The sequence below is a fragment of the Cherax quadricarinatus genome, chromosome 11 (genome assembly GCF_038502225.1).
Source record: "Cherax quadricarinatus isolate ZL_2023a chromosome 11, ASM3850222v1, whole genome shotgun sequence".
NCBI classification, from domain to species: Eukaryota; Metazoa; Arthropoda; class Malacostraca; order Decapoda; family Parastacidae; genus Cherax; species Cherax quadricarinatus.
In genome coordinates this window covers 24,245,691-24,266,780 of record NC_091302.1, presented here as the reverse complement: position 1 = coordinate 24,266,780, position 21,090 = coordinate 24,245,691, and the positions used below count along the sequence as shown (strand labels likewise).

The 21,090-nt window shown below is 39.9% G+C and overlaps 1 protein-coding gene across 1 annotated transcript in view; it reads right to left on the bottom strand.

Moving 5' to 3' along the window:
* Positions 1-21,090, bottom strand: part of LOC128687528 (sodium-coupled monocarboxylate transporter 1-like) — a 230,617-nt gene that overhangs the window by 29,133 nt on the left and 180,394 nt on the right. Inside the window, exons 6-7 of the mRNA XM_070083859.1 lie at positions 16,170-16,324; positions 15,772-16,034 (exon numbers count right to left, since the gene is read on the bottom strand). Coding sequence (XP_069939960.1) covers positions 15,772-16,034; positions 16,170-16,324 — 418 coding nt within the window. The remainder of the gene's footprint in view (positions 1-15,771; positions 16,035-16,169; positions 16,325-21,090) is intronic.

Genomic DNA, 21,090 nt, shown 5'->3' with positions numbered 1-21,090 from the left:
TATTATGCTACAAATTTGTACAACTTTAATGATTTTTATTTGAAATACTCGTTTGTACTTCATGTTGTAATTTGTTTACTGTAATTTTTACCACTGAATATATCATTGCTTAATTAATTTTAAGTTAATTTTAGGCCTGCCCATAATGCTCTGCATAGAAGAGGCTTTTGGCAAGTACGCCCAGTCACTATATTTCTTTGTACAACTATGTATCATGTCCAAATAAACAATAAATAAAAAATAATTAAATAAATAAATAAATAAATCTAAATTCTAGTAATACCCTTTAACCTTTTCTTACGATATCTTGTGTGCTTGTCAGGTGTTATATAACCTTCAAAACTGACGTGGTGAGAAGTTTTGGTACGTAGACACTGGTCGGGCGTCACCAGTCCGTCAACCCACCTGGCATCATGAACAATCCTGTGATTTTGTATAGCATTGTTGTTTAAGATTGTGTACAGTGGACTCTACTAAATAATTATCGAGCTTGTATAACCAATAATTTGAGTTGTATATTGTATTCCTTTCATGTTTCAAGAGGGAAGATTCAATTGTTTCTTTCCATGACAGAACTGTTTGGTGCTATAATTTGGGCAGCATCCCACCCCGGTGGGTGACTACATGCACTAACGTGGTTAAAGATAGCGTTCGACTCCTGTTCTGTCTTGACTGAGTATTTATGCTGGGCAATTCTGGTTTCCAGAAATTTACCTGTTTGACTGATATATGAGAGAGGACACTAAGTACATGGGACCATGTAAACCCCTCCGACTTTGTTGGAGGATGTGTTTTTAATCAGCCTTTGTTTCACTGTCCCTGTGTTTTTGAAAGCCAGGTTTATATTGATCTTTTTTAATGCCTCACGCAGGCAAGCCAGATTCTCATCGTATGGTAAATGTGGTAAAACTAGTACGTTTTTCCTGGCCATCACTTCTTTAGGTTCAGTCCTGTAGAAAGTTTTTTTTTGCTGACATTAGTGTCTTCTCGACAAAATCCTTAGGATATCTTAGTTTTGTGGCTATGTTGAATATCTTGCTGATTTCGTCCTCTAGGTACTCTAGACTTCAGATGCGCAGTGTTCTCAGGAACATTGTGAGGAACACACCCCTTTTTATCCTGGTTTCATGTTGGAATAGTAGTGAATGTATGACGCCACATTGGTGGACTTCCTATAAACTGTGAGTTTGAATTTCCTATCTACCCGATGGATTAAAACATCTAGGAACGGCAAAGTGTATTTCATGTTCTGTGGTAAACTTAATGGAGGGTACTAAGTCATTGAGTCTGGGTAGGAACTCATCAATGTTGTGATCATTAGGCCACAGACAGAGAACGTCATCTACATATCTGAACCAACTAGCTTTATCTGGGAGAAAGGCTTTAAGAATTCTGGTCTCATAGATTTCCATATATAGGTTGTTGAGTAAGGGGCTAAGGGGATTTCCCATTGCCATGCCTTGATTTTAGCATAGAATTTCCCTTCAAACACGTAGACGTAGCAAAATCGTTTAGAATGCTGGAAAAACACGGTGATTTGACCCCTGATAATTTTAATATATGCAAAGGTATGGTATATGGGACTTTACTCCAACCAGTGTTTCTAAACTGCCCATTAAGATTCACAAAAGCTTACAAAGAGCTCAGTAATGATCAAACTTTGCACCTCTCACGAGGTGATAAATCTAAGGTAGCTGTTATTATGGACAAAACTTGATATTTAGATAAAATGAACCATTTAATGAGTGATTATGAAACGTATGAACCGCTCATTAAAAAACCCACTGGCCAAGTCAACAGCCATTTTAATAAATACCTTAAAACGTTATTGAAAGGGAATGATGAATTAATTAAATATCTGTCGGCTAGGTCAGCAACTCTACCATATCTATATGCGGTAATCAAGACCCATAAACCCGGATACCCAGCCCGTCCCATTATTAGCTCAGTAGGCTCGGCAGCATATAATCTATCTAAATGGTTGGTTAAACTTCTACCTCCCATGGTTTATTAGATCTCAGACGCACAAATTAAAAATAATGTTGACCTTACTGAGAGGCTCCAGAAACTAAATGTCCCTAACGACTTTTCTTTAGTGAGCTTTGATGTCACAGCTCTGTTCACCAAAGTCCCCGTCCCTGATTTGCTTTCGTACCTGGAAGAGGAACTAGAAAACTTTCCCATGCCCTTCCCCACGATAACAATAACTGAACTGATAAAATTTTGTGTTACTGATTGCAAATTCGTGTTTGAAGGGAAATTCTATGCTCAAAAACAAGGCATGGCAATGGGAAATCCCCTTAGCCCCTTACTCAACAACCTATGTATGGAAATCTATGAGACCAGACATCTTAAAGACATTCTCCCAGATAAAGCTAGTTGGTTCAGATATGTAGATGATGTTCTCTGTCTGTGGCCTAATGATCACAACATTGATGAGTTTCTTCTCAGACTCAATGACTTAGTACCTTCCATTAAGTTTACCACAGAACATGAAATAAATAACACTTTGCCGTTCATAGATGTTTTAATCCATCGGGTAGATAGGAAATTCAAATTCACAGTTTATAGGAAGTCCACCAATGTGGCGTCATACATTCACTACTATTCCAACCACGAAACCAGGATAAAAAGGGGGTGTGTTCCTCACAGTGCTCATGAGAATACTGCGCATCTGAAGTCCAGAGCACCTAGAGGACGAAATCAGTAAGATATTCAACATAGCCACGAAAGTAAGATATCCTAAGGATTTTGTCGAGAAGACACTAATGTCAGCAAAAAAGACTTTCTACAGGACTGAACCTAAAGAAGTGATGGCCAGGAAAAACGTACTAGTTTTACTATACAACATGAGTTCGAATCCTTGGCTAGCGCAGTGTTGTTATTGATCAATACCACTCGTCCGTGGTTACAATAATATATAAATGCTGCTCGTGAGGCTAGTACACCAAACTGGGATGAGAATGAAATTAGCCTAGAAGCTCCCACACCTCCGTATGCCCTCGGATGGCGGTCCAACAGCTAGCTGTGTGCTGGCTGCGCCATTCTTGTAAGATTGGGTGGTCCTGTGGTTTAAAGCGTCATGTGGTTCTCGCTTACCATGAGGCAGGTCAGTACAACATGGGTTCGAATCCTTGGCTAGCGCAGTGTTGTTTATATAAATATATATATATATATATATATGTATATATATATATATATATATATATATATATATATATATATATATATATATATATATATATATATATATATATATATGTCGTGCCGAATAGGCAGAATTTGCGATCTTGGCTTAAATAGCAACGTTCATCTTGCCATATAGGACAAGTGAAAATTTGTGTATGCAAGAATTTCGCCAAAATCTTTCTGAACCTAACGAAAAAAATATATTTCACAGTGTTTGTTTAGTATTAAATTACTTTAAACAAATCTAAAATATATTTAGTTGGGTTAGGCTAAAATAAATTGTTCTTGTTATAATAAGGTTAGGTAAGTTTTCTAAGATTCTTTTGGTGCAAAATTAAAAATTTTTACATTAACATTAATGAAAAAATATAGCTTTAAACGTATAAGAGAAAATTTTAGAAAGGACTTAATTTTAAATGAGTTCTTGCTAATTGACCAGTTTTACATATTCGGCACGACATATATATATATATATATATATATATATATATATATATATATATATATATATATATATATATATATATATATATATATATATATATATATATATATATATATGTGTGTGTGTGTGTGTGTGTGTGTGTGTGTGTGTGTGTGTGTGTGTGTGTGTGTGTGTGTGTGTGTGTGTGTGTGTGTGTGTGTGTGTGTGTGTGTGTGTGTGTCTGTATAATTTCACAAGAAAACACTTCTTTGCTGATGATAAAAAAAATTCACTTGTGTTATAAATAGTTGATAGGACATTTGACTAATCTCGCCTCTAGCCTCTAGGGACGGACGAGGGATTATAAACAACATTAATCTCGCCATCTAGCCTCTAGGGACGGACGAGGGATTATAAACAACATTAATCTCGCCATCTAGCCTCTAGGGACGGACGAGGGATTATAAACAACATTAATCTCGCCATCTAGCCTCTAGGGACGGACGAGGGATTATAAACAACATTAATCTCGCCTCTAGCCTCTAGGGACGGACGAGGGATTATAAACAACATTAATCTCGCCATCTAGCCTCTAGGGACGGACGAGGGATTATAAACAACATTAATCTCGCCTCTAGCCACTAGCCTCTAGGGACGGACGAGGGATTATAAACAACATTAATCTCGCCATCTAGCCTCTAGGGACGGACGAGGGATTATAAACAACATTAATCTCGCCATCTAGCCTCTAGGGACGGACGAGGGATTATAAACAACATTAATCTCGCCATCTAGCCTCTAGGGACGGACGAGGGATTATAAACAACATTAATCTCGCCTCTAGCCTCTAGGGACGGACGAGGGATTATAAACAACATTAATCTCGCCATCTAGCCTCTAGGGACGGACGAGGGATTATAAACAACATTAATCTCGCCATCTAGCCTCTAGGGACGGACGAGGGATTATAAACAACATTAATCTCGCCATCTAGCCTCTAGGGACGGACGAGGGATTATAAACAACATTAATCTCGCCTCTAGCCACTAGGGACGGACGAGGGATTATAAACAACATTAATCTCGCCATCTAGCCTCTAGGGACGGACGAGGGATTATAAACAACATTAATCTCGCCATCTAGCCACTAGGGACGGACGAGGGATTATAAACAACATTAATCTCGCCTCTAGCCACTAGAGACGGACGAGGGATTATAAACAACATTAATCTCGCCTCTAGCCACTAGGGACGGACGAGGGGTTATAAACAACATTAATCTCGCCTCTAGCCTCTAGGGACGGACGAGGGGTTATAAACAACATTAATCTGGCCTCTAGCCACTAGGGACGGACGAGGGATTATAAACAACATTAATCTCGCCTCTAGCCACTAGGGACGGACGAGGGATTATAAACAACATTAATCTCGCCTCTAGCCTCTAGGGACGGACGAGGGGTTATAAACAACATTAATCTGGCCTCTAGCCACTAGGGACGGACGAGGGGTTATAAACAACATTAATCTCGCCTCTAGCCTCTTGGGACGGACGAGGGGTTATAAACAACATTAATCTGGCCTCTAGCCACTAGGGACGGACGAGGGATTATAAACAACATTAATCTCGCCTCTAGCCACTAGGGACGGACGAGGGATTATAAACAACATTAATCTCGCCTCTAGCCTCTAGGGACGGACGAGGGGTTATAAACAACATTAATCTGGCCTCTAGCCACTAGGGACGGACGAGGGATTATAAACAACATTAATCTCGCCATCTAGCCACTAGGGACGGACGAGGGATTATAAACAACATTAATCTCGCCTCTAGCCACTAGGGACGGACGAGGGATTATAAACAACATTAATCTCGCCTCTAGCCTCTAGGGACGGACGAGGGATTATAAACAACATTAATCTCGCCTCTAGCCACTAGGGACGGACGAGGGATTATAAACAACATTAATCTCGCCATCTAGCCTCTAGGGACGGACGAGGGATTATAAACAACATTAATCTCGCCATCTAGCCTCTAGGGACGGACGAGGGATTATAAACAACATTAATCTCGCCTCTAGCCTCTAGGGACGGACGAGGGATTATAAACAACATTAATCTCGCCATCTAGCCTCTAGGGACGGACGAAGGATTATAAACAACATTAATCTCGCCATCTAGCCTCTAGGGACGGACGAGGGATTATAAACAACATTAATCTTCTAGCTTCTTCTTCTTATGACCCTACTGATACACGGCAGACACTTCTCGAAACCAACCATTCCCATCTACATATTTTCCAACGTTTTCCATTAGCTACTGACCAGAGCTAAGATGGGTAAGGAAGAAGGATGGTTAAGCATAGAAATATTGGAAAAGGGTGGGAGGGGGGAGAGAGGTAGGATATAAAAGGTAAGTGGCCCAACCACTTTGGTGTAATTTAAAAAGTGTATGTGAGATAAGATATTCTTGAAGGGGTATAACACTAACCCATCAGAGTCACATAGATATAACAAATATATAAGTACATGACTCTGAATTGGTAGTAAATATACAAGTTGTAAATGCTTTTTTTTTTTGCGATTGCACAACGGATATTTAAGCGACAATGAAGGCAATAATTTCCTGGCCAGTTTATAAAGAAATACTTGACAATGGCTTCTTACAGGTGGTGTCCCGCCATAGTAAATATAGCATAATTTTTACAGTAGATTGTTATATAAGATGTCTCCCTAATTGGGGGCGATGATTTTCTCAGTAAACATAGAAGGGTTCTGGTGTTACCCAATCATCTTCATTTGCAGGGAGGTTGCTCAATATCATTGGTCGATGGTAATCATCTTTATGGATAAAACGACGGACCCTCTGTGGGAGAGTCATTCTTTGAGTCCTGTGAGGAGTATTGATGATATTATTATTATAATCAAGGGGGAAGCGCTAAACCCGGAGGATTATACAGCGCCTGGGGGGGGGATGTGGAAGGCATTCAGGCTTAATTCGGGGAACTGGAGCACAGATCTAATTCCCTAAATCAAGAGCCCCTCACCAACATCAAGGAACCTTCCTTGAGGGGGTATTGATGATATAATCCGTGGTATTTACCACTTGTATAGGATGTTCTCTATCTGGCATGTAGAGTTCTTGCACTGCATAGAGTTGTTTCTTTTTCAGGGTGTCAAGGCGTACATTTAAGGCAGTAATATCTTGTTGTACGTGTAAATCTGCCATTTTAACTCTGTCTCTCCTCCTGGTGCCCGTAATGAAGCGAAGAGCTCTATTCTGGACCCGTTGCAACCGTAGCATGTTGGTCTTTGTTGTTAATGTCATTGGGACACATGGGTATTAGAATATAGGTCTTATTATCATTTTATACAGATGTTTTTTGACATGTGGAGGGGCTTGATTGAATCGAAAGAGACTGCTAAGACCGGCTTTGGCTATGTTGATCTTTTTATTTACATGAGATGTTGAGTGGAGCAGCCTGTCTATTTCATATCCCAAGATCTTGTTAGGGTTTCTAATGGTTACAGGTGTACCTCTGATGGAGATACCCCCTTTATCTTAGATTGTTGATGCAAAACATCCTATCGTGCTAACAAGGACTTTGTCAGGATTAGTCGTAATTCTCCATTTCTTTTCCCAATTAGATGTTCGACGAAGTTCAATATTAATTTTTTTCTATGACTCTCTCATACTTGTATTTTCCTGTTACCGGAGTTGATTAGACGACATGGATAACATCATCTGCAAACTGTGTTATAATTGTATCAATAAACTCTGGTTGAGGAAGGTCATTCACATAAATGTTGAACAGAATTGGACTAAGACAAGAACCTTGTGGGACACCAGCTGTTGGTATAAAAGGCTCTGTCGACCTGCCATGAAAGGTGGGAATGATTTTTCTTTGAGTTAAGAAATTATATATTAATCTGAGAAAGGTCCAGTTATGGTCTGGTAGGTCAATGAGTTTGTATATAAGACCATCATGTCATAAGCTATCAAAAGCTTTATGAACATCTCTGGTGGCAATTAGGGCAAGATTGCCATGTTGTTTTAGACTTGCTACAGTATCGAAAATAACATTTATTGCATGATTGGTACCTCTATGTGTTCTAAAGCCAAATTATTTTTCAGTAAAAAGGTGATTAAACTCCATATAGTAGTTCAGTCTGTTGGAAATGATCTTCTCAAGAACTTTTCCAGTGACTTCAAGTAAAGATATAGGTCTATAGTTCCCAGATTGGTGGATGTCTTTATTGGGCTTAGCAAGAAAGATCATTCTAGCAGTCTTAAAAACCACTGGAAAATGTCCTGAGGCCAAGATGGCATTAAAGATATTAACCAAAGACTCTTTACAATTTCTGGGGAGGAACTTTATTTGTCTCATTGTTATTCCAGAGAGACCAGGGGCTCTATTGCGCATTCTTCCAATAACGTGACTCATCTCGAGTAATGTAATAGGTCCAGTAAGCTGGTGGATATCTTCAAGAGTTGAAGTATCGATGGAAGGTAGTGGTTGTAGATCATGTAAGTTCTCATCTCTCCATTCATTTACCAACTGATAGTGATTATTGTTAAATTGACGACTGTTATTGTGGGAGAGAATTTTCTCCCATACATCACCTATCAAATTAGCCTGGTCCTGTGGATCGTCAAGTTTAATCTCAACATCGTCATCATCCTCATCAGTGAAGGTATGGACTAGGTAGTTAGGAGCCTTGTGCTTTGCCCGTAAAAGTTGTCGGATCTTACTCCAAAATTTTGCTGGCTCGCGTTTATACTGATTAGCTTGGAGAACTAGCAATTTCCATAAGTCACGTTTGTGATGACTAATCATGTTAGTTAAGTCTTGCCTTAATCTATTCAATGTAGCTACTGGTGGTTGTCGCATTTGAAGATGCCTTCGACATTCTGCTTGATAATTTCTTAAAGCGTCTCTAATTTCCCTAGTAGGTTTATATTGTTGGTATATCTTTGTGGAAGCTAATTGACAAGTTGCATTAGTAGCTTCAATTATTCGATTATGAAGGGACTTGATCGCTTCGTCAATTGCAGTGAAAGGTTGATTTTCCAACGACACAATTTCGTGTTCACCCAGAAATGCCCTGAAGGGGTCAAATCCTAGGGTGTTAAGATTGGGTTTAGGAGGAACAGGTATTCTAAATGGAGATGTTTGTAGTTGTATTATAACAGGGATATGGTCAGATCCTACGTTTCCACCAGGAGAGAAACGACAATGAAAGAGGTTACAGTCTCTGTTTGTCAGGACTATATCTGGTGTCCCTGGATGAGGTCCAATATATGATTTAAAGAATGGGCCTTGAAATGACAAGTTTCTGGCTGTCATGATATTAAAAAGTTGTTTTCCTTTTAAGTCACCCAGTGGAATACCAGTTCCACAGTTAAAGAAGGCAGGGTGAAGAGCATTAAAATCTTCCGCTAGAATTGTTGGAATATTTCTGCTTAATATCCTATGTAGAGGAATTGACTCTATATATTGTTGTCTCGGGGGAAAATATCCAGTTGCTATCACTAGTTGTCCATGAGACGTCGTCATTTCTATTGCAAGAATGTTATCTTCATCAACATGAATATTTTTAAATGTACAGCCTAATTTAAGTAAGATGGCTACGCCACTATAGGGTCCTCTCGATTTCTCCACAGTAGAGTAACCACGTAATTTAATATGTTGATCAACTCTTGCAGCTGTCTCATTCAAGAGTATAACATCGGGATTGTAATTATGTAGTTCAACCTCAAGGAGGTAACGGTTATTAAAGAAATGTTGAATATTAAGTTGGAAAATTGTAATCCCCATTATTTCTTGCACTTCGCTCGTGTACTGCGGTCTGAACGCCTGCAAGTAATGTCTTGTTTGGTATACTCACTATCCCTGCTGGACTCGTCAAGGGGAGGAGGGAAGTTCTGCGTAGTTGCTTGTGTATTGAAAGTGTCACCATCTTCACTAGAATTGGTAATATTAACAGAATCATTAGAGTCATTAGAGTCATCATCATAAAACTGAGGTGTTGTATTCCCAGTTACAGGAAGCAGAGGCTCGTGAGAGTTAATGGGAGACTGTGGAGTCTCCAAGGGAAAATTTGGTAGGCCAGGTGATTTATCCGGGGGAAGTTCCTGTTCAACAGGATCAGCTGCAATAGCGGAAGAGTGAGCACCAATCTCTGGGGCATAGTTAGGGTCAGGTATTGACTCATCGGGTTGAGGGGAGTTGACAACTTGGTTATGTGAGGTGGGTGATCCCTGGACAAGGGATGAACTAGACTTATTTGAAGAAGTAGAGTAGGGAACATACTTCTTGTTATGAGAAGGTTGGGCCATAATCGTCTTAACATTTTCAGGCATAGTAATGGGAGTGATCCCATTAGCCATTAACAAATCATTTAAAACCTTAGAGCAGAGATGGATGTCACCTCCTGCTATGCCTTTGGCCATCATATACATTAGTTGTGCTCTCGTCATATCCCCGGCTGTGGATACCTGAGACATAGGAGGTGAGGCTGAACCTTGTTGTTGCGTTTGTGTATGTTGTAGGTGAGGGTTAGATTGGGGCACTCCAAGAGGGGCAGAATTCCAAACATTGGAACCAGTGGTAGAGACCTGAGGAGTCCCACTAGATCCAGGCAGAGCTGGGAAGGAAGTTTGGGACATTATTGGCGGTGCCTGGGGAGTGGTCTTCTTAGAAGTGGACAGTTTCTCAGCTTCTGTGATTTTCTGCATTTCCTTTTTCCTCTCAGGACAGATAGCAGAAACAGCATGGTTTAATCTCTTTTTGAAGCTCCCCAAGGTTTTAGCTTTTATTACTGTACTTGGAAGTGTTCCACGTACCGACAACTCTGTTTGATAACCATTTCATATCTACTTCCTCCTGCAATCTAAATTTACCTATTTTAAATCCGTTATTTATAGTTCTTACTTGATTTGATATCCTCAGTACTTTATTTTTATTGGCTTTGTTTATGTCCATCCTTCTTCATGTGGTAACCCCTCTCAATTTATGTCAATCAAAAGAGTGAAGATTCAAGGAACTTAGTCGACCCTTGTATGAGATATTCCATATACAGTGGATCAACTTTGTCATCCTTGTTTGTATATTCTATAATGAATTTTTATCCATTCTGTAGAAAGGAGACCAAAACTGAACAGCATAAAATAACTAAAGCCTTACTAGCGATGTATAGGGGGGTTGGGATGGGGGTGGCACTGTATGTCCTAGATCGCTTGAACTATTGAATAACTTTTGTGCTCCTGTTATATTTCATGATCTACATCGAAGTAATCTGTTAGCCTTATTGCACACACTTAGGCACTGTTCTCTTGGCTTCATATTTCAGTTTACGATGACTTCAAAGTCTTTTTCACTATGTCACCTAGGTCTTCATCACATAGTTTATAACCACGAGGGTTATTTTCATATGCAAGGATTAAGGCTTTACGCTTGACAACATTGAATTGCATCAGCCACTTTTCAGACCATGATATTAATGTCAAAATCCTCCTGGACTTCATTGGTGTCCTCCTGAAAATCTATTATTCAGCCTATTTTTGTGTCATCCATAAATTTACTCATATCACTTGTAATTCGTTCATCAAGGCTTTTAATATAAATTTTGAACAACACTGGGCCTACAACTGATTCTTGTGGAACGCCACTTGTAACAGGTTCCCCAATCAGATTTGACTCCATTAATGCAAACTCGCTCCTTTTTTTTGGTCAGCTTTGCCTCGATCCTTGTTAGAACTTTACTCCCAATATCATGAAGTGCTACTTTTCTTAAGAGTCTTAAGTGAAATACTCTATCAAAGGGCTTTCTGAAATCCAAATAAACAACATCATATTCTTTCTTGTTGTCCACTACTCTAAAGAATGTCAGTAAATTTGTCAGGCTGGAACAACCTCTTATCAGTTTATGCTGAGACTTATTATTCAGATCATTCTCGTTAAGGTAGCCTCCAATAATATCGTCTATAGTTGTTTCTAATAAATTGCCTACTATAAACGTTAGGTTTATTTGATAGTAATATGATGGTAACATAAGAATTACATTTACAATTTTCCGCATCACTGGCGCAACACGAGTTTGGATAGATGCATTAAACACGCTCGTTAGCGGCTGACTTGCGCTCTTGAAAATAATTCATCGGGACCCGGGGACTTATTACTTAATTTTTTCTTCGGGACCTGAATAACTATTAAATGTTGGGATATCATTTACGTCTTCTTGTGTAAAGACTGATGAAAAATAACTGATATAAAGATAATATATTTGCTGATCATTACAATCAGTAAGCTGTCCACCTCAATTTCTCAGCGGTCCTATTTTTCCTTGAAAGAATTCTTTTGGATTTATCTTTGATTTATCAGCGCCCTTAATTTCATGGTCACGTTTAGCCTTTTTAATTCCCTTCTTTACATCTCTTTTAATCTTGACATTGGTCAATAAGGTTATCCTCTCCTCTTCTGATGAGTCTAACATCATCCATATGGTATCATTGTTATTTGACCTAATTTCTCTCTGTGGAATACATAGACGTTGGGAAAACTGTACATTATTAAGAAAAAAGGTCATAGTCACAGATCCCATCTAGGCTAGACAGATGTTCCCTAAGCCCATTATAATCGGCATACGGAAAATCGTTAACTTTTACCCCGCTATTACCTTATTAAAGTGCTTCCAGATAATATGAAAGGTAATAGATTTGTGATCACTGCACCAAGCTCTTCAGTGACCTCTAGTTTATTTACGAGGGTTTCCTTCTTATCTGACAAGACTAGGTCGAGCAAATTATTAATTACATACTGCTTCAGAAAGAAATTCTGAGCTACTTCATGGAAGTCCCTGGACTCAAGATTTCTGATCAAAGAAGTCCAGTCAATTTGACTAAAATCCCCTACTATTACTACGTTATCATGTCTAGAAACCCTAAAAATTTAAATCCAGAGAAGTCTTCATCTGTCACTCTCTATACTAGGAGACAGTATATTACACTTAATACTAATTTTTCTTGATTTTTCTAGAAATTATACCCAAACAGATTCTGTGATTAATCCTTCAATTTTTATACTGATTTTTATATATTTTGTATTTTCTAGCACATTTAGTGCTACCATTCTCCCCTTCCCGTTATTTCTGTCTACATGGATTAACTTAAACCCTTGAATGGAGTACTCGGCAGTCATGTCACTACCCTTCATATTAAACAGAGTCCCAGTTATTGCAGTAACATAAGTGATTCCCACACATGAAGCCAGACGTAATTCGTTCATCATATTTCTGACTCTTCTACCAATATATAAATTATTTGAAGAGTATTTTTCTTCCGTGCTTTTAGCCTTTTTATTTTTTTCATTTTCACTATTTCTGTTGTAATTATCTTCATGATTACCCTACGCTAAATGACGGATGCTACCTCTAAAATTTACATTATCACAATCTTGATAATTTAAATAACTTAAATAAGCGGTTCTACAAAAACCCATAACATTAATTATTTCTAGTTTAAAGCCCTAACATCTCTCCACTGCACTGGTGAGTGCCCCCACACCAGCCCTAGGTAAATGAACCCCGTCCGTGGCATACATGTCATTTCTGCCATAGAAGAGGTCCCATTTGTCAATGAATGGTACTACAATCTCCTTACAGTGTTTGCCTGGGCAGCAGTTAACTCCAGTTGCCATGGGCAACAATTAATTTCATACTCATCTCCTTGGCAAAATGCCACATATTACTGGGCACCCTCTCTTCTTCCTAATTATTGCTGACCTGTACATGCTAATCAGGGCCTCACTCCTACATCTACCAACATCTATGCCTCCAGTAATGAGACAGATAATAGAATTGTTCCCATTACCTTTCATGAAGTTGTCCAGACATTTAGCAATGTCTTGCATTCCAGCCCCACACCCTTTGCCTCTTCTTCCTATCTCTAAGACAAATGCCCTATCCATAAACGTAACCTGACTGTCCCCATCTATAACACTGTTCATAACTTCACTGGCAGTGTGTGTCTTGACGTTCTAGAGTCTAGACGGTCATCGTTTGGTTGGTCTTCGCTGGGATGTCTAGGATCGATTCACACTCGTCTGTTGAATATTGAGACACTTATGCAACATATGGGAATCTTTATTCAGGAAACGTTTCGCCACACAGTGGCTTCATCAGTCCGATACAAAGTAGAAAGGCGTAAGGAGAGGAGGAGTTTGAGGTAATCAGTCCCTCAGCCTGGAGTCGATGTGTTCAGTCCATCAATTTTGTAGAATGTACAGCATAGGGCCGTAGACGTGGCTTATATACTGTAGTGAGGTGAGGCGAAGCAGGAGGAGGTGAGGTCATAGTGGTACCATCCACTAGTCGAAGTAGGTCTTCGTCCAAAGGTTGGACAAGTGTTGAAGAATTCTTTGTAACAAGATCCCATGATGCTGCAGTGTCAGGCAGTTGTGATGAATGGTTTGAAAAACCGACAAGTTGAATATTGAGACACTTATACAACATATGGGAATCTTTATTCAGGAAACGTTTCGCCACACAGTGGCTTCATCAGTCCGATACAAAGTAGAAAGGCGTAAGGAGAGGAGGAGTTTGAGGTAATCAGTCCCTCAGCCTGGAGTCGATGTGTTCAGTCCATCAATCTTGTAGAATGTACAGCATAGGGCCGTAGACGTGGATGATACCACTATGACCCCACCTCCGCCTGCTTCACCTCACCTCACTACAGTATATATGCCACGTCTACGGCCCTATGCTGTACATTCTACAAGATTGATGGACTGAACACATCGACTCCAGGCTGAGGGACTGATTACCTCAAACTCCTCCTCTCCTTACGCCTTTCTACTTTGTATCGGACTGATGAAGCCACTGTGTGGCGAAACGTTTCCTGAATAAAGATTCCCATATGTTGTATAAGTGTCTCAATATTCAACTTGTCGGTTTTTCAAACCATTCATCACACTCGTCTGTCAACATTGCGAAGTAACTGCTGGTGTCTACAGAAGTCTCCTGGACCTTCCTTATCTTCAGCTTCGTCACATTCGTTCGAACCAGCATCCAGTCATTAGTCCGATCATCTATGCCGCATTTCTCAGTGACCCTGTTCCGGGGATAATCTTTGCACATACCTTTCAGTCGTTAACTCTCACTTCTAGCTTCCTGTAATTCTGCCTTAAACAGAACATACTTCTGTTCATGGTCAAAGGAAGCTATCATTACAGTCTCTGGTAGCTAAGAACGGAGAGCACACTAGGCTTGTCTTTACACGATACAGATTACCTCACCACTGACTTTGAAGCAAGCACGTTGAAGTAGGGCCGTATGCCGTATTGCTCCTGTGTTCTTCGGGTGTGTTGCTAATTAACTCTGGTATCAGCTGAAGTGATAACACACTTGCTGCTGTTCTCCCGTACACGAATTACTTGATCAACATAATAGAATGTAGCAGCACATTATCAGTGATTCATCCCAACGCTCACGCCTGTCCTATTTAGATTCAATTACATTTTTTGTATTTTACTGTTTAATTCAACAAAATTCATCAGAGGCACAAAGAGAATTTGCTGTTATGCAGCACCTTGTTCCAATATCTGATTGCTACACCTACTTTTCAAAAATATGAATAGCACTTTAATAACCATAACTCAGTCCCGTAAGTTATTTAAAGTTGTTCCTCATAATATTATTACATTCACTGGGAGAGTTAACCCAACAAGGGTCATGCAGCTCCTGGGAAATGGGAAGAAAGCAAGAAGGTAGTTCCAATTTCCTCAGTTAAGTGTCCTTCGCTAGCAACACGATTTCTTCCATAAAGAAGATGTACCTCATATAAACAGTAATCTCCTGCAGTAATGCGGGTCTAAGGATCTCATCCTTGTAAGTTCTTGTAGTTGTGTAACATTTGTTTGTAACTTGTCGATTATAATGATCAAGAAAATTATAATGGTAATGAATAACAACAAAGAAAATGAGCATTGCAGTGTACATTGAAATGAAAATGCTTCTGCTTAAACTATCTTAAACAGCAGTTGAAAGTAATGTGATTGGATTTACTTTCCCAAATGAAGAAATGATCAACATCTGATCTCATACAAATGAAGATGTCTGAATTCATGTTGCAATATAGAGAAAGTACTTGCAAAATGATACGAACCCTTGGACGGTGGTGGTTGTTGAAAAGTCACTCAGCGTTGAATTGGTCTGTAGGTACTCCCTCGTCACTGTCTTATTTATGAAAGAGTCTGTAGCTGAAAAGTTACTGAAGGAGATAACAGTGAAGTTGTCAAGAGAAGCCAGGTTTACAGGACAACCCGAGGTAGATAATGGCAGGTACGGTGGCGCTGATCCATACATATAATTGCCTGCAACTACCCACGCACTCAAAACAAATGCGGTGAGTCCTCCAGCCATGGCGCCCTGTGTTACCATAAATATAAGAACAACTTCCTGAGAATAAATATTTTCTACAGAAATATATTGCAATAACACTCTCAGAAATCAGAAAATATCATGACTATTACTAATGATAGTAATCACACTACGTTCCCTTACCTTGGCGTTGACCCACGGGGTCAAGATGCCAGCAAGAAAAATGCCATTTAGCGGTCCATATATGATTCCACTGAACATAACCACCACTTGCAGCACACCTCCCAACTTTTCCATCAGTATTCCTAAGCCGGTGCCAATTAGCCCAATTATCAGCGCTGGAGAAACGAAACATGAATATTAGATGTATAATTTGCACCTGGTAAATGTTGATGCACTGCTGAATGAAAATTATTTAGCTTAATTAGGAATACTTATTTGTTCTACATTATATGATTAATATTTTTTTACAGAATACAAATTACAGCATGAAGCATATTGTCGTGATGGAATAGTTCTTAAAAAGTATATAAATAAAACTTTTTTTTTGTAGCCACATTATGTGCCTTGAAAAGGAAAAACGTGAGAATCCGACCCAACACTACTTATTCGTGAAGGGGTATGTCTTAAACGAAACGTGTTGGGAAGATTTCGCAAATAACATGGATCCGAACCAGTGCCTTGAAAGGATCAACTTCCTGGCAGCTGAAGTATGTTCTAGGCATATTCCACTAAGAAAGAAGAAGAGCAGGAGTAAACTGGAGAGAGAATGACGCTCCCTCTACAGAAGACGAAAAGGAATCACTGAGCTCCTCAGGAACCCTAGATTATCTGATACACAAAAGGAAGCGCTGACCAGGGAAGTGGAAAATATCTAACTTAAGTTAATTTCACTAATCGCTTAAAGCGATTAGTGAAATTGAAAGAAATTCGAAAGATTTCTTTTCATATGCCAAAAACAAGGCAAATACCACATCTAGTATCGGGCCCTTACTCAGACAGGATGGGACTTACACAGATGACAACAAGGAAATGAGTGAAATATTGAAATCCCAGTATGACTCTGTGTTTAGTGAGCCACTAATCACTCTGAAGATCAGCAATCCAAATGATTTCTTCATGAATGAGCCTCAAAACTCCATCAATGTATGCAAGATTTCCGATATTACCCTAACTCCGATAGAATTTGAAGAAGCCATTGACAACATGCCCACGCACTCAGCCCCGGGCCCAGACTCGTTGAACTCTGTGTTCATTAAGAACTGCAAGAAACCCCCTTTCAAGTGCCCTAAGTTTACTATGGAGAAGGAGCTTAGACATGGGTGAAATTCCACAGTCACTTAAAACAACGAATATAGCCCCACTCCATAAAGGTGGCAGCAAAGCATTAACTAAGAACTATAGACCAATAGCTCTAACGTCCCACATTATAAAAATCTTTGCAAGAGTGCTAAGACGCATGATTGCAAATCACCTGGATTCCCAAAAATGCACAATCCAGGGCAACATGGGTTCAGGTCAGGTCGCTCCTCCCTCTCGCAACTGCTGGATCACTACTGGATGCACTGGAAGAAAAACAGAATGCAGATGTATATACACAGACTTCGCAAAAGCCTTGGACAAGTGCGATCATGGCGTAATAGCGCACAAAATAAGTGCTAAAGGAATAACTGGCAAAGTGGGGAGATGGATCTCCAACTTCTTAGCCAATCGAACACAAAGACTAGTGGTCAACAGAGTTAAATCGCAAGCTGCCAGAGTGAAAAGCTCTGTTCCACAAGGCACAGTACTCTCCCCCATCCTGTTCCTCATCCTCATATCAGACATAGACAGATATGTAATCCACAGCACCGTGTCATCCTTTGCAGACGGTACCAGGATCTGCATGAGACTGTCATCTATTGACGACACGGTTAACCTCCAAGAAGATATAAACCAAGTTTTCCAGTGGGCAACGGTAAACAATATGATGTTCAATGAGGACAAATTCAAATTACTTCGTTATGGAAATCTGGAGGGGATAATAACTAGAACAGTGTATACTATAAACTCTGGCCATATAATAGAGCGAAAAAATAATGTAAGGGACCTGAGAGTGGTAATGTCTGAGGATCTCACTTTCAAGGATCACAACAGTGCCACGATCACAAGTGCAAAGAAAATGATAGGATGGATAATGAGAACGTTCTAAACAAGAGATGCCAACCCAATGATGATCCTTTTCAAATCACTTGTCCTCTCTAGGCTGAAGTACTGCTTTACATTAACATCTCCATTCAAAGCAGGTGAAACTGCAGATCTAGAGAGTGTACAGAGAATCTATACTGCACGTATAAGTTCTATCAAGCACCTCAACTACTGGGAGTGCTTGAAAGCACTTGACTTGTACTACCTGGAACGCAGGATAAAGAGATATATCATAATCTACGCTTGGAAAATCCTAGAAGGAATGGTCCCAAATCTGCACAAAGAAATCACTCCCTACGAAAGTAAAAGACTGAGCAGGCGATGCAAAATACCCCCAATTAGTAGGGGCGCTATTGGCACACTAAGAGAAAACCCCATATGTGTCCGGGGCCCAAGACTGTTCAACAGCCTCTCACCAAGCATAAGGGGAATTACCAACAGGCCCTTGGCTGCCTTCAAGAGGGAGCTGGACAGATACCTAAAGTCGGTGCCGTATCAGCCGGGCTGTGGTTCGCACGTTGGACTACGTGTGGCTAGCAGTAATAGCCTGGTTGATCATGCCCTGATGCACCGGGAGGCCTGGGCGTGGACCGGGCCGCTGGGACGTTGATCCCGGGAATACCCTCCAGGTAAACTGCAGGTAGGGGGATGGAGGAGGTGGGTGATGGGGAGGCGGGACCAATGTCGCCATCCCACACACCTTTCACCGCTTCCAGACCTTCTGTCAACATTCCTACTTCATTTATAGACATTTTGCGTGTATTGAGATTTTAATAGCCAAAAGAGAACTTTTGTTGAAAGTTAGTGAACTGTATCAGAGACTCTTATCCTTGTGTAAATACTGGTTCATTAATTTCCTTTGTGTCTCAAGTGACTTTCATACTGAACATAAGAGAGAATGAACACTGAAACAGGCCTATTGGCCCATGCGACGCAGGTCCAATTCTCCTACCGGCTTAAGCCAACGCCCTAACCTAGTCAGATCAGGTCACATTTACTTAAGGAAGGAGCACGGCATTTGACCTAGTAGCACAAGCTAGTCAGGTCCAACTCGCACCCACCCACACCCACTCATGTATTAATCTAGCCTATTTTTAAAATTGCACAAGATCTTACCTTCTATGACGGTACTCGGGAGTTTGTTCCACTCATCCACAACTCTATTACCAAACCAGTGCTTTCCTATATCCTTCCTGAATCTGAATTATTCCTACTGAAAGGCATTGCTGCGAGTCCTGTCTATGTTAGATATTTTTAGCAAGCTATTTACATCCCATTTATTTATTCCTGTTTTCCTTTTATACACCTGAACCATATCCCCCCTAATTCTACGTCTTTCTAGAGAGTTCAGGTTCAGGGCCCTTAGTCTATCCTCAGAGGGAAGATTTCTGATACATGTGACGAACGTTTTCCAGGGCATTTATATCCATTCTGTAATACAGTGACCAAAACTGTGCAGCATATTCTAAATGATATGAAGCCAAGGATTCCGTTAGCTTTACTGTGAACACTTATGCACTGTTGTCTTGGTTTCAGATTACTGCTAACCAGAACTTCTAAATCTTTTTCCCTAAATTGTGTTCATTAAGTGCTGTGAATCCTACTTTATTTTATTTTTGAGTATCATTATTTTTCCTTGCATGTTGATTTAATTTTGTCATTGGATTTTCCTGCTATTTCAAGTGTACTAACTGCCCATTACTCACACTACTTACTTTTTCATATATTTTATTTAAAACATACAATACTACATTAGGTAAATAAAAGTATACAGTATCAGATCATCCACAGATAATATAAATTCTTCATTGTCTAAACACACTGCACGTTTTACTTGCCCTTACACAAAAAAAGATCCCTCATCACTTGTATACTACATCCCTCAACACTTATGCTAAATACAAGATTATACAATGTTAGACTTGTCATAAAAAAAAATTGCAATATGCAGTAATATGAACATAAGAACGAAGGAACACTGCAGCAGGCCTACTGGCCCATGCGAGGCAGGTCCAAGTCTCCTACCAGCTTAAGTCAATGCACCCAACCGAGTCAGGTCAGGTCACCTTGACTCAAAGGAGGAACACGGCAGCCGTCCTGGTAGCACAAGCTAATCAGGTCCAACTCACACCCACCCACACCCACTCATGTATTTATCCAACCTATTTTTAAAGCTACACAACGTTCTGGCCTCTAGGACTGTACTTGGGAGTTTGTTCCACTCATCCACAACTCTATTACCAAACCAGTACTTTCCTATATCCTTCCTGAATCTGAATTTTTCTAACTTAAAACCATTGCTGCGAGTCCTGTCTAGGCTAGATATTTTCAGCACACTATTTACATCCCCTTTATTTATTCCTGTCTTCCATTTATACACCTCAATCATATCCCCCCTAATTCTACGTCTTTCTAGAGAGTGCTGTTGAGAATTTGGCCTTACCTGCTGTGTTTATTATATTATAAATATAAACATTTAGCTGATAAATGACAGCAAATCGTCTACACAGCCGCCCCTGCAGACGAGGTCTAGAAGCTGTCGAAACCATCACAACAGTGGGCTGTCAAGAGATACAATTTGTAAGTATAAATTACCCCTAGGGGGTGTTATGTCAGCATATTTCATTCGATGATGGCTGACGAATACTTACTTGTTTGGACTCAAAAGTCCACACCTTACTGCCGATTATAGGTTGATTACAAACTCCTTGTGACTCAAGAATTGCGCAATCCCCCGATCTACAAGAAATTCGTAACATACCTTGCTCTTTGTAACGTGAGCTATGGTGTTCTCAACACCTTCGACAGATATCGGTGACTTGATAGAAGCTGAAGTGTCCTTGGATGTCCACGTCTTCCATTGTCTAGGAAACGCACACTGGTACACTATGTTCCACAAGATTCGTCTTTATTGTTC